Source organism: Bos indicus, chromosome 7 (assembly GCF_029378745.1).
Source record: "Bos indicus isolate NIAB-ARS_2022 breed Sahiwal x Tharparkar chromosome 7, NIAB-ARS_B.indTharparkar_mat_pri_1.0, whole genome shotgun sequence".
Taxonomy (NCBI): Eukaryota; Metazoa; Chordata; class Mammalia; order Artiodactyla; family Bovidae; genus Bos; species Bos indicus.
This window is the reverse complement of record NC_091766.1, coordinates 80,257,127-80,274,197: the sequence shown is the minus strand read 5'-3', so window position 1 is coordinate 80,274,197 and position 17,071 is coordinate 80,257,127. Positions and strand designations below refer to the sequence as shown.

The following is a 17,071-nucleotide window of genomic DNA, read 5'->3' as shown; positions in this document are numbered from 1 at the left end:
GGATTATTTCCCCCAAAACAGCCCTTCCCATGTCCCGGCCCTCCCTACCTTTACCGCTGGGCACCCGTCCATGTCAGGGGAGGCTTCCTCTTCCCCTTCCTGCTCCTCTTCTTCCTCTTCCTCCTCCTTGGCTGCGGCCTCATTCTCGCTGGTCCCCTCTTCATACCTCCTGTGATGACAAGACACTGTGATCACCCACAGTACCCATGCTCACCTGCTCACCTGCCTTTAAGTGCATTCAGGGCAGGGCTTCCAAGCATTTTCTGGATTGAGGACACTTTTAAAAAAAAAATCAATTTTAACGAGGTATATTTACATATAAAAAAACTCATTTCCTGTAATGTTTGATGAGTTGTGTTCCCCTGTGTAACCACTACCACACTCAAGAAAAAGAATGTTCCATTATCTTGAAAGTTTCCCTTATATGCTTTCCCAGATAATCTGCCCCCACCCTCAGCCCATCATTGATCAGCTTTTCATGACTAAAGATTAAATCTGATCTTTCTTGTGTTTCTTAGAAATGGAATCAGATGATATATGCTTTTTTGTCTCTGGCTTCATTCTCTCAGCATCATATTTGGCACACAGTGTCAATAATTTACTCCATCTTATTGTCGAGTCATCTTCCATTGGATGGATGGACCACAGTTTGCTCATCAGGTGATAAACATATGGATTGCTTCCATTTCTTAGAAATTATGAATAAAGCTTCTGTAGACACTCACCTACGACTCTGTGTAGAAATAGGATTTCATTTGTCTTAAGACAGTGGATTAGTTTGCTAGGGCTGCCATAACACAATACCATAGACAGGGTGGTTTTAACAACAGAAATTTATTTCCCACGGTCCTGGAGGCTAGTAAAAGTCAAGATCAAGGTGCGGGCAGGGTGGTGACTTGTATACGGCCACCTTCATGCTGGGTCCCCACGTGGTCTTCCCTCTGCGTCTGCGTCCCCGGTGTTCCTCTGTGTGTCCCAATGTCCTCTTCTTATAAGGACACCAGTCATACTGGATTAAGGCCCACCCTAACTTTAACAGACTCATGTTAACTTAATCAGCTCTGAAGACCCTGTCCTCAAAAACAGTCACATTCTAAAGCATGGTCAGAGCTTCAATATCTGTAATTTGGGGGGAGACAATTCAGACCATAAGATATGTATACATACTCAGGAGTAGAACTGCTGGGTCAGACAATAAGTGTAAGTGGTGAGCTGGTTTACCCACACGGTTATATCATTTTATGTTTCCACAGTAATGTTATGGGAATTCTGGTTCCTCACCTATACTTGGTAATATCCATCTTTAAATTTAGTCATTCAGCTGATGAGTACTCATATCTATTGTGGTTTTCATTGTACTTTCCTGTTGAGAATTTCATTGACCATTCAGATTTTCTTTTGCAAAGTTTCCATTAGAATTTTTAGCCCATTTTAAAAATGGGTTGTCTTTTTATTAGAGTTGCAAGAGTTCATTATATATTCTAGATAGGAATCCTTTGCAAATATTTTCTCCAAGTCTGTGGCTTGCCTTTCCTCTTCTAAATGGTGTCTTTCAAAGGACAGAAGCTTTTGATTGTGACAAAGTCCAATTTATCCCTTTTCCTCTTTAATGCTTTGTGCTTTTTATGTTGTACCTAAGAAGTCTTTGCAAAGAATTTCTCTTGTACTTTCTTTTAAAGGTTTTTTAGTTTCAGCTTTTATGTTTAATACTATGATCCATTTCAGATTAATTTTTGTCCATGGCACCCAACATTTATTTTTTTCTGTATGGATACCCAATGGGGTTGCAGCACCATTTGTTGAAGAGACTTTATTTTTGGTGATACTTTTCATAATTATCCTTTCCCCTCAGACTCTGAGCCTAGAAAGAGTTGGTGTGACAAATGGATGGCATTTGTTAATTAGTAATTTATCTCCATTCCCATCTTTACTTTTCAAAGACATACATAACCGCCAGGCTTCTGATCAGCATGAGGCAGTATTACCATACAGAGCTGAAGGAATTTCAGCCAAAAGCAGAGAGTTTGACATCTCATTAGCTGGCTCAGTGAGACTGTGGATAAACACAAAATCTCCCTTTGGATTTTCCCAACAGGGAAAACAGATCTTGGCTCTCCACCCTCAGCCCTGTGCTGAAAACCTCCCTGGCACTTAGATGGGGACTCTCGCTATGGAAGGGCCTCTTTTTTCTCTCCTCTGCCTCTTGATCCACTCATGAAAGAGGCACTAAACATGGATACCAGAGGCTACCCTGGTGGCTCAGAGGGTAACGCAGGAGACGTGGGTTCCATCCCTGGGTCGGGAAGACTTTCTGGAGAAGGGAATGGTAATGCACTCCAGTATTCTTGCCTGGAGAATCCCATGGACAGAGGAGCCTGGCAGGCTACAGTCCGTAGGGTCTCAGAGAGTCAGACACTGAGCAGCTAACACTTTCACTTTTCAAACATGGCCTCAATGACCTCCGGGTGCCATGCTGAGGCCCTTCAACCACACCGAAAGCCCCTCGTCTCAGAGACTGAGTAGGCCTCGCTCAGTGTCACAGGCCACTTAGCGGTGCAGCCAGGTCTCCGCTCCATGAAGCGCTCAACTGCTAGGGAAGTCTCTTCTTTGTGACTAAGAAGCTGATTGACATATTTTCCGGGAAAGGAAAAAAAAAAAACAAACCCTCAATTGTAAAGAGAAAAATAATTAGACACATCTTTTCACCCTTTGGAAAAGTGGCCAAAAATCAATAAAAATTTAAAAATATGTATTTGATATTTGTAATATGTATTTGATATCAAGTGAGGGTTTGGGGAAAAGGTGTATCCCTGTGGGGAGTGTTAATTAGAGCAGCCAATGAATACTGTGAAGTCAAATTAGCAGTACCTGCTAGAAAAAAAACATGTACATGTTCTTGATTAAATACTGTTAGATTATATTGTATCAGAGAGGACGTAGCTTTGGGGCACTCTCAGTCAGTGCTTCTGGTAGCATTTACAATCCTGTTTGAGAATGATGCTGTAAGACCCCGTAAAATATAAACCACACATGCCCTGGGACCCAGCAAGGCCACTTCTCAACCTTTGTCCTAGACAAATACATGTAAGCTCCCAAGGAGGTAAATACTAGGGTTTTCACTCTAGCATTGTTTGTGATTATATTCTCCTGCATGCGTGTGTGTACAACTCTCTGCGACATTATGGACTGTAGCCTGCCAGTTCCTCTGTCCATAGGATTTACCAGGCAAGAATATTGGAGTGGGTTGCCATTTCCTCCTCCTCCAGGGGATCTTCCGGACCCAGGCATCGAACCCTCGTCTCCTGCAGCTCCTGCATTGCAGGCGGATTCTTTACCGGTGAGCCACCGGGAAAGCCCCTATATTCTCCTACATTTTCTAATCCTCTGAGAGTTTTGCTTTGTTTCTGAATCTTAAAAAAAGATCAAGTCGTCTGATGATACGCATTAAAGAAACCCGAACCAGTGAAAGGAGGGAACAACAGAGGCATCCTCCACTGGGCCTTGGGTGCGGAGGGAGGAGAGGAGATGAGAACAGAAGACCAGTCTGCGGAGCCCTCCACTCTAGAGCTAAGCGGGCAAAGCAGAGCTAGTTAACATTCCAGGACCAAAAGAAGCCTCCAGTGTGGGGGGAGGCGGCTGCAGATGGAGCCACCCCACTACCGCAGCAGCTCGGGGGGACTCCCAGCCCTCTTTGTAAGTCAGTGTCTGGGGAAGTTTGAATGGCCAAGGGTGGGGAGAGAGGGGGCCACAAAGGGTGAGGGAACAGAAGGTGGTTGCTAGGAGACAGTGTGAAAAGCCTCAACACAAGCTTGGAATCTGGTGGAAAACCACTGATCTTGTGCCAGGGTTTTGGAAGACAGGTCCTGGGCCGATTTCCGGCATTGGGACCTTGCAGAGTGTCAGAGGGAGGGGAAGAGAGGGAGAAAGGAAGGGGGAGAGGGAGAGAGAGAGAAGAGGAAGGGAGAAGAGAAAGGCAGGAGAGGGACGGGGGAAGGAGGAGGGAAGGAGGAAGGGGAGGAAGGAGAGGCAGTGGGGAGACAGGAGGAAGCACGGAGGGAGAGGAGGGAAGGAGAGTGGCGAGTGACAGGGGGTGGGACAGAGAAGAGAAACTGAGACAGTTGAGAGAGAACCCTAAAGCAAACGAACATATAAGAATTCAGGAACCTGGCCCTATTCTTCATCACAGGGAGGAAGAGTCAAGGAGAACAGGAAGAAAGGAGTCAGCCTAGGGGCCAAATCCAGCCCACTGCCTGTTTCTGGACAGTCCAAGGTTCAGGCTGTGAATGGTTTTTATATTTTTAAATGGCTGGGGAAAAAAAATTAAAAAGAGGGTGATATTTCACGACACGTGCAAATGATGTGAAATTTAGATTCCGTGTCCGTACATGAAGGTGCAAGGACAGAGGCGTGGTCGGCTGGTGTGTGTACTGTCTGTGACTGCTGTCACACCACGATGGCAGAGTTGAGTGGAAGCAACAGAACCTGCCTGGCCCACGAAGCAGACATTCACTATCTGGCCCTTTCCAGAAAACACCTGCTGACCCCTGGAGTAAAAGGTATTAAGGAGAGACTTCTTGTCAGACCAAACGTAGAATTTAGGGCTGTAACAGAAGAGTCACTGCGTGCTGTCCGTGGGTCAGGGTCTGTTTTAAGGGCTAACCATGCATAATTTTCAGAGTCTACAAAATACACCATGACTCTATGTCACAGATGGAGAAACCGGGTTTGGAGCCTGGTTCTCAGCCCAGGCTTCACCTTAGAATTACCTTGGATGCTTTTTTTCCACACCCCCCCCAGATTAATTTATTTTTGCCTGCCCTGGGTCTTTGTTGCTGTGCACGGGCTTTCTCTAGTTGTGGCAAGCAAGGGCTACTCTTCGTTTTGGTGCATGGGCTTCCCAATGTGGTGGCCTCTCTTGTTGAGGAGCACAGGTTCTGGGTGTGCAAGTTTAAGTAGTTGCAACTCGTGGGCTCAGAGAGCAGGTTTGGTACTTGTGGCGCGCAGGCCCAGTTGCTCTGGGGCATGTGGAATCTTCCCAGACTAGGGATCGAACCCATGTCCCCTGCATTGGCAGGTGGAATCTTAACCACTGGGACCTCCAGAGAAGTCCTCCCAGGATGCTTTAAATGTACTGATGCTTAGGCCTCACCCAGACCTAGGATCCCACAAGGAGCTGGCTGAGTGAGATTTTGTGAATTCACATCTGTCTGGACTCAGAGCACATGTACTTAAGCACAACAACACACACTTCCTCCCAATGGCAAGGTTCCGAGGCTGTGCTCATTTCAGAGATGTCTCCCTTTCCAGCTGGTACTTAAGCCGTGTTCCTCCTCCATTTCCTGATAAGAATCTCTATTGTCTCTTGCGTGTCCACTACAAGCTTTGCACTTTTACTTCATCAGTGGCTGGTCCTTCAGTCTCTTCTGATGATTCTTCACAGTCAGTGTGATGTCCCCACGTTTGAGCCAAGGATCAGACAGGGTCAGAATGACTTTTGGCTCTCTTGAGTAACAGTGGCTGCTCTTGAGGGGGCGGGCAGTGACCGGAGGAAATGTGGTGTGGGCTTCCGGAGAGCTGGTGATGCTCCTCAGTTTGGACGCATGGGTAGTTTGGCTTCTGAAAATTCACTGAGCTGGACACACACATCAGCTTTTCTGAATGTGCATGATGTTGCAATAAACAGTTAAAAAATGCATTGCCTAAGGTTATACCAAAAAAGATAAAGCTAGGGTTTGAACCCTAGTCTACATCACTGTTTCCTAAAGTGTGTGATGAGACCTTTTGTGGGAAGACAAGGGACTAAAGTTTCTGATCACACAGTGGAAAAGCTGTGTCCTGTCCACTTCTTCTTCAGACTTGTTTACATCAAGAAGGAAGTCTCTCTTTGGCAGCAGCATGTCTTTAACACTGCTGACACATGGACTTTTTTTTTTACTGGAGTATAGTTGCTTTACAATATTGCGTTGGTTTCCACTGTACAGCAAAGTGAATCAGCTATTGTTGTTCAGTCACCCTGTCGAGTCTGACTCTTTGCCACCCCGTAGGCTGCAGTGCGCCAGGTCTCCTTCTTACCGAGGTCACCAAAGAGCGCTGAGTAGAGTCCCCTGAGCTATGCAGTAGGCTCCCGTTAGGTATCCACTCTGTACACAGTAGTGTATATTCGTCAGTCCCAATCTCCCAGTTCACCCCCCATCCCTCCCCTCCTTGGTTTCCTTGCATTTGTTCTCTACGCCTGTGTCTATACACATGAACTTATTCGCAAAGCAGAAATAGAGACACAGAAGTAGAGAATATATGACCTTACTTTTAACAGTAGGAGAGACCTTAGTCTTAGAACCTTGGCAAGCAATACATCTAGGTAGATTTTAATATTCTTGTTGTATTTTTATTACATTTAATCTTCCACAATTCTCTTATAAGGCAGGCTTGGCTCATGACCTACTCAATATCCACTCCTACATTCTTCCTTAGTAACAGAATCCTGAATTTTATATCAACTGAGAGACCTCATTTCCCATCTTCCTTTAGCTACTGGGTAGACCAAGTAGCTAAGCTCAGCCCATGAAAAGCAAGTGGAAATTGCTGGGTGGGACGTTCAGGAATGCTCGTTGGTTAAAAGGCACTCATGGAGACTCTGTTGTCTTTCCTCTTTGCTGATGCCTGCCTGATGGCTGGTGACTGCAGCCATTCTGCGCTTAGCAGCCTTGATGATGGAGGTCACACAGTAAGGACAGCAAAGCAGAATAAGAAAAAGAGCCTGGGTTACCAGTAACATCATGGGGCTGATAGATGAGCCTTGGATTGCCTTTTTCCAAGTCTTCTTTTTTAAGTAACAAAGAAGTAAAATTCTATCTTGTTTAAGCCTGTTATTTCTGCTTCCTATTCCTATCTGCTGCTGCTGCTACTAAATTGCTTCAGTTGTGTCCGACTCTGTGCGACCCCATAGACAGCAGCCCAGGCTCCACCATCCCTGGGATTCTCCAGGCAAGAACACTGGAGTGGGTTGCCATTTTCTTCTCCAATTGCAATTCCTTACTGAGGAATTTTCAATTTATGGCAAATTATACTTATTTCCACTTCCCTTCTGGCTCAGTTGGTAAGGTCTCTGCTTGCAATGCAAGAGACCCCCAGTTCGATTCCTGGGTCAGGAAGATTTGCTGGAGAAGGGATAGGCTACCCACTCCAGTATTCTTGGGCTTCCTTGTGGCTCAGCTTGTAAAGAATCTGCCTGCAATGTGGGAGACCTGGGTTCAATCCCTGGGTTGGGAAGATCCCCTGGAGAAGGGAACGGGCTACCTACTCCAGTATTCTGGCCTGGAGAATTCCATGAACTGTATAGTCCATGGGGTCGCAAAGAGTTGGACACGACTGAGTGACTATCACTTTCATGCTTATTTCCACTTCTAGTAATATAAAGCTTCTTAGGAATGTTTCTGAACCAAAATAAATGTAAGTGCATCACAATAATCACTAACATGTGAACCAGTAGGAATAACTGCTAGAACATAAAGTCACAAACTGGGAAGGGACTTGGGAAACACTCTACCAGACTATATACTGCCTTGTTGCCTATAGAGAACCATTGAGAGAGGATCTCCGTTTTCACAGGGGAACACTTCTCTTGGTTGCTGTGTTGTCTGGGGATCTCATCCCTGGGCTCAGGTCCAAGCCAGGTGAGTTCCCAGGGGCACCCTCACTTACCAGGTGTCTTCCAGGGTCTGTGTGCTGCTTCTTTCCTCCTGCCTCTTCTCCAGCTCCACGGCTGTCTGTTCCAACAGAGCAGACACAGCATCCTGCAGAGACAAAGGCCGATGAGCCCTCTGTGCAAGGCAGGCAGAGCCCCACCTGGCAGGAATCAGACCCTATCACCCTCCCAGTGAACAGAGGGTAAAACTGAAGGCCAGAGTGGGCAAGCATCTCGCCGTAAGGGTACATCAACTGGAAATATGGTCCCTAGTTCTTCTAACTGACGATTCTACTGAAAATAATCTCTGTATACATGGACAAAATTTGGAAGATGAGTTTAGTGTTTGCATGAGACAGAATTACAGGTCTACAGCTGCAAGATCATCAAGTAGTCAGGGAGACTGTCCCACTGAATGGTGTCCACGCTGAGGAAGACTGTGTGACTTGAGGAAATTAATTAACATCTCTGACACTCAGTTTCTTCTCTAATAATTACTCCACCTCTGATGTCCATGCTTCTCTGCTGGCCCAGAGGGTACAAAAATCTGCCTGCAATGCAGGAGACCCTGGTTCAGGCCCTGAGTTGGGAAGATTCCCCTGGAGAAGCGAATGGCAACCCACTTCAGTATTCTTCCTGGAGAATCCCATGGACAGAGGAGCCTGGCAGGCTACAGTCCATGGGGTCGCACAGAGTCGGACAGTGAGTGACTGAGTGACACACACACACACACACACACCCACCCCCCTCTGATGTCCAGCCATCTCCAGCTCTGGGAGAGGCTTTTCCTTCCAGCTGACCAGGTGCTGCCTTTTATAGGAGAAAGGTGCAAAGCTGTGGTCCAGCTCACCGTGCTTTCAGGCCCTGGGATGGGGGCCATGGCTCCCACTGGTTTGGGCTCCCGGCTCTGTTTCTTCAAGTATTTGTAGCTCAGGAGGTTGTACCACCGAGTCGACCTCTCGCCAGACCGGCAGACCTCAGCCAGGCTGATCTGGGCGCCTCCCTGTAGAGGATGGGAAAAAAGCATAAGCAGAGAGTGACAAGGTATTCTGGGGAAAGTAGATAAAACACCACTCCAGGTGAGATAGAAGCATCCTGGGAGGAAGAAATGGCTGGGTATTGTTTTCTAATAACTCACTCATTCACTGACTTATTTGTTCACTGAGTTGTATAGGTTAAGATCTATTTAGATATTAATTTTAAGGATGGGTTCTCTGATGGCTCAGATGGTAAAAAATCTGCCTGCAATGGGGGGAGACCCAGGTTCGAACTCTGGGTTGGGAAGATACCCTGGAGAAGGGAATGAGCACCCACTCCAGTATTCTGCCTGGAGAATCCCCATAGACAGAGGAGCCTGGTGGGCTACAGTCCATAGGGTCGCAAAAGAGTCAGACACGACTGAGTGACTAACACTGTACTTTCATGGGCTGTTTAGATATTAACTCTTTATCAGATATACAATTTGAAAATATTTTCTTCCATTCAGTAGGTTGCCTTTTCATTTTATTGATGAAAATGAAAGTTCTGCTGTGCAGAAGCTTTTTAGTTTGAGGTAGTTTCACATGTTGTTTTTTTCTCTTGGTGTTAGAGTTCAGAAAGATAATCGCCAAGACTGATGTTAAGGAAAACAACTCAAAGCTCTAGCAACAGTAGATTGGGGGAATAGACTGTAACCTATATCTACACGGTTATTACATAGCTATGTACAAAAAATAAGGAAGATTTCTAGGTACTGATGTACAGAGTTGTCCAACAAGATACAGTCTACTGCAGCCACAAAACTACAAGACTCTTGCTCCTTGGAATAAAAGCTATAGACAAACCTAGACAGCATATTACAAAACAGAGATATTACTTTGACGACAAAGGTCCGTATGGTCAAAGCTATGGTTTTTCCAGTAGTCATGTATGGATGTGAGAGTTGGACCATAAAGAAGGCTGAGTGCTGAAGAAGTGATGCCTTTGAGCTGTGGTGTTGGAGAAGACTCTTGAGAATCCCTTGGTCTGCAAGGAGATCAAACCAGTCAATTGTAAAGGAAATCAATCCTGAATATTCATTGGAAAGACTGATGCTCAAGCTCCAATACTTTGGTCACATAACGTGATGAGCCGAATCATTACTAAAGACCCTGAAGCTGGGAAAGGTTAAAGGCAAGAGGCGAAGGGGATGGCAGAGGACAGGATGGTTGGATGGCATCACCGACTCAATGGATATGGGTTTGAGCAAGCTCCAGGAGATGGTGAGGGACAGAGAGGCCTGGCGTACTGCAGCCTGTGGGGTCGCACAGAGTCGGATACGACTGAGTGACTGAACAACAACAGCAACAACTATTTGGGGCTGCCTCATGGGTGTGAATGGTCTGCCTCAGTAAACTGGATGCACTTTGACAGCATCTACGCATTCATTCAATCACTTATTTGACACACACACATTTGCCCAGTTGCCTCTATGTGTCAGACACTGTTCTGGGTGTTGGGAACACAGCGGGATTTAAGGCAGAGAAAAATCCCTGCCCTCCTGAGCTTATATTCCAGTCTGGGGGAATCAGATAATCAGTAAGTAACTTCCATATTGTGTCTCATAGAGCCTACTGCTGCTGCTGCTAAGTCGCTTCAGTCGTGTCCGACTCTGTGAGACCCCATAGACGGCAGCTCACCAGGCTCCCCCGTCCCTGGGATTCTCCAGGCAAGAACACTGGAGTGGGTTGCCATTTCCTTCTCCAATGCATGAAAGTGGAAAGTGAAAGTGAAGTCATTCAGTCATGTTCGACTCTTAGCGACCCCATGGACTGCAGCCTACCAGGCTCCTCTGTCCATGGGATTTTCCAGGCAACAGTACTGGAGTGGGGTGCCATAGAGCCTAAGATGCCATCAATTATAGAGTGTACTATTATTTCATGTATCACTAAGAAAGAAAAATAGTTACCAATTAGAATATGACCTGCCAGCTAGTACACACTGCATCTTGATTTCAGAGATGATAAAAATGTGAAAATAACTTGCGCCCTAATACCTATGATATGGAGAAATATTAGGTGATATAAAGTGCTGCAGAGAAGATGATATAGGCAAAGTGCAGAGGTGGGGATAAGAGGGTGGAGGGGGCAATGTGACTTTACGTAGGGTGGAAGGAAGTCCTCATGGAGAAGGTGACATCTGGGTCAAGAACAGAATGAAGTGAGAGAGTGACTTTTGCCCATCAACATCCAGGAGGAAAGAATTACATTTGAAAAGGATGGCAGTGAGAAAGGCCGGAGAAGGGGGTGTGCTGGTGTATTCAAGGGGCACAAGGGGGCTGGAGGAAGAGTCTCAGGGATCAAATCTGAGAGATGGCAAGGAGCAGACCTCAGAGGACCTGGGGAGAGCAGGCAAAGGCCCAGGTGTTGACTCTGGGTGGAGACAGAAGCCTTCCTAAGGATTTAAGAAGAGGACTGGATGGACTCATCTGCGATTTAATAGGATCACCCTGGAGACTGTTGGAAAAAGATGAAGGGCGGCAAGAACAGAAGCAGGGAGGCCTGGTAGGGGATTCTGCAACTATCAGGTGAGAGATGGTGGTGGTCAGGAGCATGGGAGAAGTGGCTGGAATCTGGAGATCTTCTGAAGGCAGGGCTAGGAGTTCCCAAAGGACTGAATGTGGGGTATGAGAGGAAGAAAGGGGTCCAAGACAACCCTGTGGTCTCTGGCTTGGGCAATGGATGAATGAAGGGGTTGCATTCATCTGAGACAGTGAAGACATGGAAGGAAAGCTGAGGGGTGTGCTGTGGACACATGATTGGTGATGCTGACTGGATATGCAAGAAAAGATGGAAGAGACAGTGGACATACAGCACTGAGATGAGTGGGGAGGCCCAGGATGGCGTTATTACATGGAATGGTATTGAAAAGCCAGGGGATAGGACAAGATCAACGAAGCAGTGCATGCAAGTAGAAAAGGGGAGGAGAGCAAGGCCTGAGCCCTGGGGCCCTTGGAAGGGGAGAGGTCAGGGAAATGAGCAAGAATCCACAGAGCAGACAGACAGGGAAGCCAGTGATGGGAGAAGGCGGCCAAGAGAGCGAGCGGTCCAGGAAGCCAAGTCAGGGCAAAGGATGTCGAAGAAGATGGAGTGAGCAACTGAGCCAAACACTGCAGACAGGCCAAGAGACACGAGGATGGAGAGAGCTGGCCATTGGATTCAGCAACAAGGAGGTCCCCAGTGACCTTGATGAACACATTTTTGGTGGAATGATGAAGGCCAGAGCCCACGTAATCTGAGATGCAGAGAAAACACACACCTCGTTCATATGTTGCTACAGAGAAAACAAAAGAAGTAATGTAGTAGCTGGAGGAAGAAATGGGGTAAAAAAAAAAATTTTTTTTTTTTTACAGCATGGGATTAATAACAGCATATATATGGAGAGGTATATCGATCTAGTGGAGGAGGGAAAACTGGAAACAGAGCAGAAGGGTGAAGATGACCTTGAGCGAAGATGGCCGTGGATGGGAGTGCGGAGGGCCCACCCTGAGCTCTAGGTGGAACCACAGAGCCTGCAAGAAGAGCTAACTGTGGCGGGGCAGCTGTGGGGGCTCTCTTCTGGTTCCTTCTACTGTTCCAGGATTGGGTATAAAGCAAGGGCCTCAGCAGAGGGAGAGTAGGGTGAGGAGAAAGGAGAGGATGAGAATTTGGTGCTGTGTGTGTTTTTCTCCAATTGCATGGGCAGACAGGAGGGGAGAGCTCACTTTGACAGGGCTGGGGTTTTGCCAAGTGTGGATGGCAAAGTGAAAAAGGAGCAAGGAAAGGTTATAATGGTTAGCTCTGGGGTATGAGTGGGCCTGGGCAGTGGGCTGCCTTTACAGAAGCTGCACAGTTGAAGGGTGAGCAACCAGCACCTGGCTGGAAAGCCTGTGACCCTGTGATACCACCATAAAGTGACTGTGGAACTGCTGCCCATGATATTGGGGAGGGCAAGACACGTATTCCATCCAAACCCATAATCTAGTAGGGTAGTGTGATGGCTCCCAGGTAGCACAGTGGTAAAGAATCCATCTGCCAATGCAGGAGACACCGGTTCAATACCTGGGTGGAAAGATCCCCTAGAGAAGGAAAGGGCCACCCACTCCAGTATTCTTGCCTGGGAAATTCCACGAACAGAGGAGCCTACAGTCCATGGGGTCGAAGAGTTGGACTTGACTGAACAACTGATCACACACACAGTGTGATGGTGACATAAGGAAGTTGGAATCTGTGTTCAAATCCAGACTTCTCTACCTACTTACTGGATGACCTGAGCTGGTTAACCAGCCTTTCTGGGCCTTGATCCCTTACCTGCCAAATGGACCTAATGCTAATATTGCTTCCCCATTGTAAGGATTAAATGAGATACTGCACTCAAGTTCTTAGCCCAGAACTAGACACACAGACGCTGCTCAGGATGAGTACTACTCTTCTTGCCCGGCTGGTTACGTGGCACCAGGGTGCCACCCTGGTTACAGACCAGGGTGCCATCAACTCAGCAGTTCGGGGAGGCAGCATGTGGGAGCCGACAGCCCTTCCTCCACGCGTCTCCCTTCCATGCCTCCACCAGCCACCAAAACACGACAGCCTGACACTCCACGTCCCCACGGGACATGGGAGATGGAGGCTTCCGGCTGGCCGTGGATGGAGACAAGCCACGGTGGGATGAGCACTTTGGCTGCTGCCATGGCAACCAGCAATGGCCAGATTTCAATTAGGAAGGAGGAATAAAAGGGCTCCAATTAGGAGGATAAAACAGGGTTGAGTCTCTTCTCATTTAGGAATGCTCAGGGCTGAGGAAACGCTTCACTGGAGGGGCCTGGATTTGGTGTTTTTTTTTTTTTTTGTATTTAATTTCTATTCTATCCTTTAGAATAGAAATTAATATTATAGAAATAAAGACGTATATTTTTGGGCATGCCATGCATCTCTGTTCCCCAGTCAGGGATTGAACCTGGGTCATGGCAGTGAAAACCCAGAATCCTAGCCACCGGGCGACTGGGGGATTTCTTGGAGGCTGGATTTGGAAAAGCTTTCTGCTCCATCCTTCAGCAGCACCCACCCTGCTTGCCAAATTCTTGAGTCACTATCTCATGTATTGGGCTCCTCCAGGGAGCACCGTGCTGACCCAGAGAAAACTCCAGGGTCTGACATGGGTGGATCAGCCTACGTTCTAACTCTACTCTAACCCTGAGAAAGTTCTTTGTGCCTCAGTTTCCCCACTGGTATAATAGTATGGTACCTAGTTTATAAGATTTGTAGGGAAGATCAACAGAAATAATACCAGTACGGAGTTCAGTTCAGAGCCCACAATATAAACTGCATCCAATTAACACAAGCTGTTGCGTTACTGCCAGTAATAATAACAACAATATAAATGGCAATGAAGCTGTTAGGAACCCCAGCTGAGCAGGAAAGTGATGGGAACTGATTTCCAGTGAGAGCCAGTGTGTGCAGACACTTCATTCCTTTACATCCTTGCTACGGGGACCACCAGCAGCGGCACTGCCTGCGAGCCTGAGAGAAATACGGAATCTTGCTGCCCAGACTTGAGGCATCAGAATCTGCATTTAACCTGCATTTTAACCAGGTAACTTGTGTGCACGCAAAAGTTCGAGGGGCACTGGTTTAGCGCTTCCTTCAGTCCCCAGAGAACCACCTATGAAGTAGTCATGGTGAGCTGGTTTTACAGATAAGGAAACTGAGACAATTAAAGCATCTTAGGCCACACGATGCGGAAGGCTGGTGGCTCAGCTTCAGGCACAAGGAAGGGATGAGGCCCTGCAACTCCACAGCAGATAAAGGAGCTCCCTGCTCTCTCTCCCCTGCTCCCAATAAGTCTACCTAGAACCCATGAAGAGCTGGGCTGATACCACAAGCTGTGTTTGCCCCAAGCCTTCTCCCTGAAGTGCAAAGGTGGATCAAGAAGGACAGAAGGCTGGACAGACAGACAGAGCTCTCACCAGGCACTCCTCCAGCTGGCACCTGTCGGTGGTACAGACGTCGACTCTTAAGGTCTTCTGGTGGAGGGCTGGGTAGGACATGGACACCCAGAACACCTCATTGAACACCAGGGTGTCCGCGGCATCCAGGGGCCGGGTCCGGAAGAGGCAGGTGGTGCTCTCGGAGCACGGAAGGAGAGCCGCTCGGATGTTCCTAGAGGGGCAGGCACACATGACAGCCAGGGTCAGGGGGGCCCGGGTCGGGGGGCTCAGGCCTTAGGCTACACAGCTGTTGCACATCCCCCAGGAAGCCACAGAGGACAAGAGTTTGTCATTTCCCCAGTCCCTATGTGTCCCATCTCGTCTGCCTTCTGTTTGGCCTGCTTTCGGGCCTGCCTTCCTCCTTCCCACATGTCACGCCCCAGGCGCTGGCCAGGTGCAGACCACAGAGACAGAAGCTTATACTGATGCCCTCAAGGCCTACAGTCTAGCAAAGGAGGGGCACGGAGGCAGATGAGCTCAACGAAACATAAACCCGTCTGCACCAGGCAGAGCCAAGAGGCAAACGGTGCAGGTCTCTGCTGTATTATTAGCCATAGGGTTAACACCCATTGCAACCTGCCCACTGAATCATGATGGGAACTGGCTCTTGAGAAAGGCAGGCCTGGCTCTTTCTGCACGAAACACTAGCGCTTAGAGCAGACAAAAGGGGCCGTGACTTCCTCCTTCACCAGGCTTCAAGTTCACAAGGACAGGGGTTTGCTCGCCACCCCATTCTTAGTGCTGGCACCTGGTTGGGGCTCAGGACGCATATGGAAAGCTGTCTTGGGCTCTCCTCTTTATACTGAGCGCGTCTGGCGCCCTGCCTGCATCCACGCTCACGGCCCTGACACTGTGCATCATGGTCATGTGCAGTAACCACCCACAGCGGTCTAGCGGGGCCCGTGGTCGGAGCAGGGCAGAAAGGAGAGTGTCCCCTGGGATGGGCATACAGGGCAAGAGGATGATACACGGTCCGTCAGCTACACACTCACACTTTCTGGTCTTGCTGCAGCAACAAAGCAGAAAGGTTGCTCAGCTGGATGATGAATATTGCAAACTGTTTATTCTTCTCATCATACCTGAAATGAAAAGGGGGCATACAGAGCACCTGTTGGTAACACATTTATCTCTCTCTCCTTTAATTATCACGGACGGAGATGCTGACTGCTCTGGGACCATGGTGAGCTGGAGATCACAGACCCAGTGTTTGCAGCCATGCAGGGACACAGGTCCAGAGCTGTCGGTCTGATTTTTTAAAGTGAAGCCAGAGGTTGTGTAAAATTTCCTGAGAGCTAAATGTAGGCAATGAATTCCTATTTAAAAATAATCAAGACCATTCCCCATCAAGAGATGAGCAACAACAGGAAATCTAGGCTGTAGCCCCCCAGGGGCTGACTTCAGTCCAGATGAGATTATAAGACAAAAGCTGTAGTAATGATGATGACCAAACACACCAAGAGGCAGGCGGTCTTGGTCCCTGCCTGGCTTGGCCACTGCCCAGCTCAGTGACACTGAGCAAGGTACAAAGTCTTCAAACCTTGTTTTTTTCTCTTTTGTGAAATGGGGAGCTGGGAGGCATAGAAAGAGACCCCCACCTTTAGTTAGGAGCCCACAGCTGTCAGCGGGGCCTGCTGGTTCTGGAGGAGGGTAAATGCTGGACATGAGGCAGAAGGGGGAGGAGGGGACCCAGTGCAGACCACGCCCCTCTGCCCCGCCCTCCCTGCCACTTACTTCAGGGCGACCTGAACCCGGGTGGCACCCACTGCTTCTGATTCATCACTGTCGAAAGCAGCGGCTTCCGAGACACCCAGCCTGGAAGGCAACACGGGGAAGACAGAGACAGAGGGTCAGGCTGGTCTGCAGTGACCTGGGGCCAAAGTCATTTTCCAGAGACAGGGTTCTCTCTGGGAGGGAGCAGCAGGTTCTTGAGGAGGAAGGTTTGGGTCTGCTGAGCCTCCCTGGGGACCGTGCCTGCCCACACGACTCTAGATCCCTCTCTCAAGGGGGCTGCTCTTTCCCCAATACTTGCTCCCGGGCCACACGCCCCTTGACGGCACTCAGGGAAATCAGCAGTCTCCCAGACGTGAAGTATCTCTAGCCCCCCACCCTCCTGTGGGTTCCTCCCACACACCACAGGGGGCCCGGGACTCAGGGACCCACCTCTGCACGGAAGCCTCATACACACCACTGTCCCCGGCCACGGATTCATCTGACACGGCGGCAGACACACAGGCCACTTTCAGGCCGCACCCCTGAGCCATATTCACAGCTGGAGGAAGAGAGGGGGGGAAAGGCGGGCTTCAGAAATCAGGACACTGTCATCCCAACATGTACTGTGGATCCCCTGTTGTTTTAAGATGGTCCCACCAAAATCCTACTATCTCTGACCTTTACAGCAAGGTCCTGTG

General features: G+C 48.4%; 1 protein-coding gene across 1 annotated transcript in view; it reads right to left on the bottom strand.

Annotated features, from left to right (window-relative positions):
• The window catches only part of WWC1 (WW and C2 domain containing 1), a 158,139-nt gene that overhangs the window by 15,506 nt on the left and 125,562 nt on the right, over nucleotides 1-17,071 (bottom strand). The window contains exons 12-18 of the mRNA XM_070793974.1: nucleotides 16,824-16,932; nucleotides 16,395-16,475; nucleotides 15,656-15,742; nucleotides 14,643-14,835; nucleotides 8,535-8,687; nucleotides 7,702-7,793; nucleotides 49-169 (exon numbers count right to left, since the gene is read on the bottom strand). Of these exons, the coding sequence (XP_070650075.1) occupies nucleotides 49-169; nucleotides 7,702-7,793; nucleotides 8,535-8,687; nucleotides 14,643-14,835; nucleotides 15,656-15,742; nucleotides 16,395-16,475; nucleotides 16,824-16,932 (836 nt within the window). The remainder of the gene's footprint in view (nucleotides 1-48; nucleotides 170-7,701; nucleotides 7,794-8,534; nucleotides 8,688-14,642; nucleotides 14,836-15,655; nucleotides 15,743-16,394; nucleotides 16,476-16,823; nucleotides 16,933-17,071) is intronic.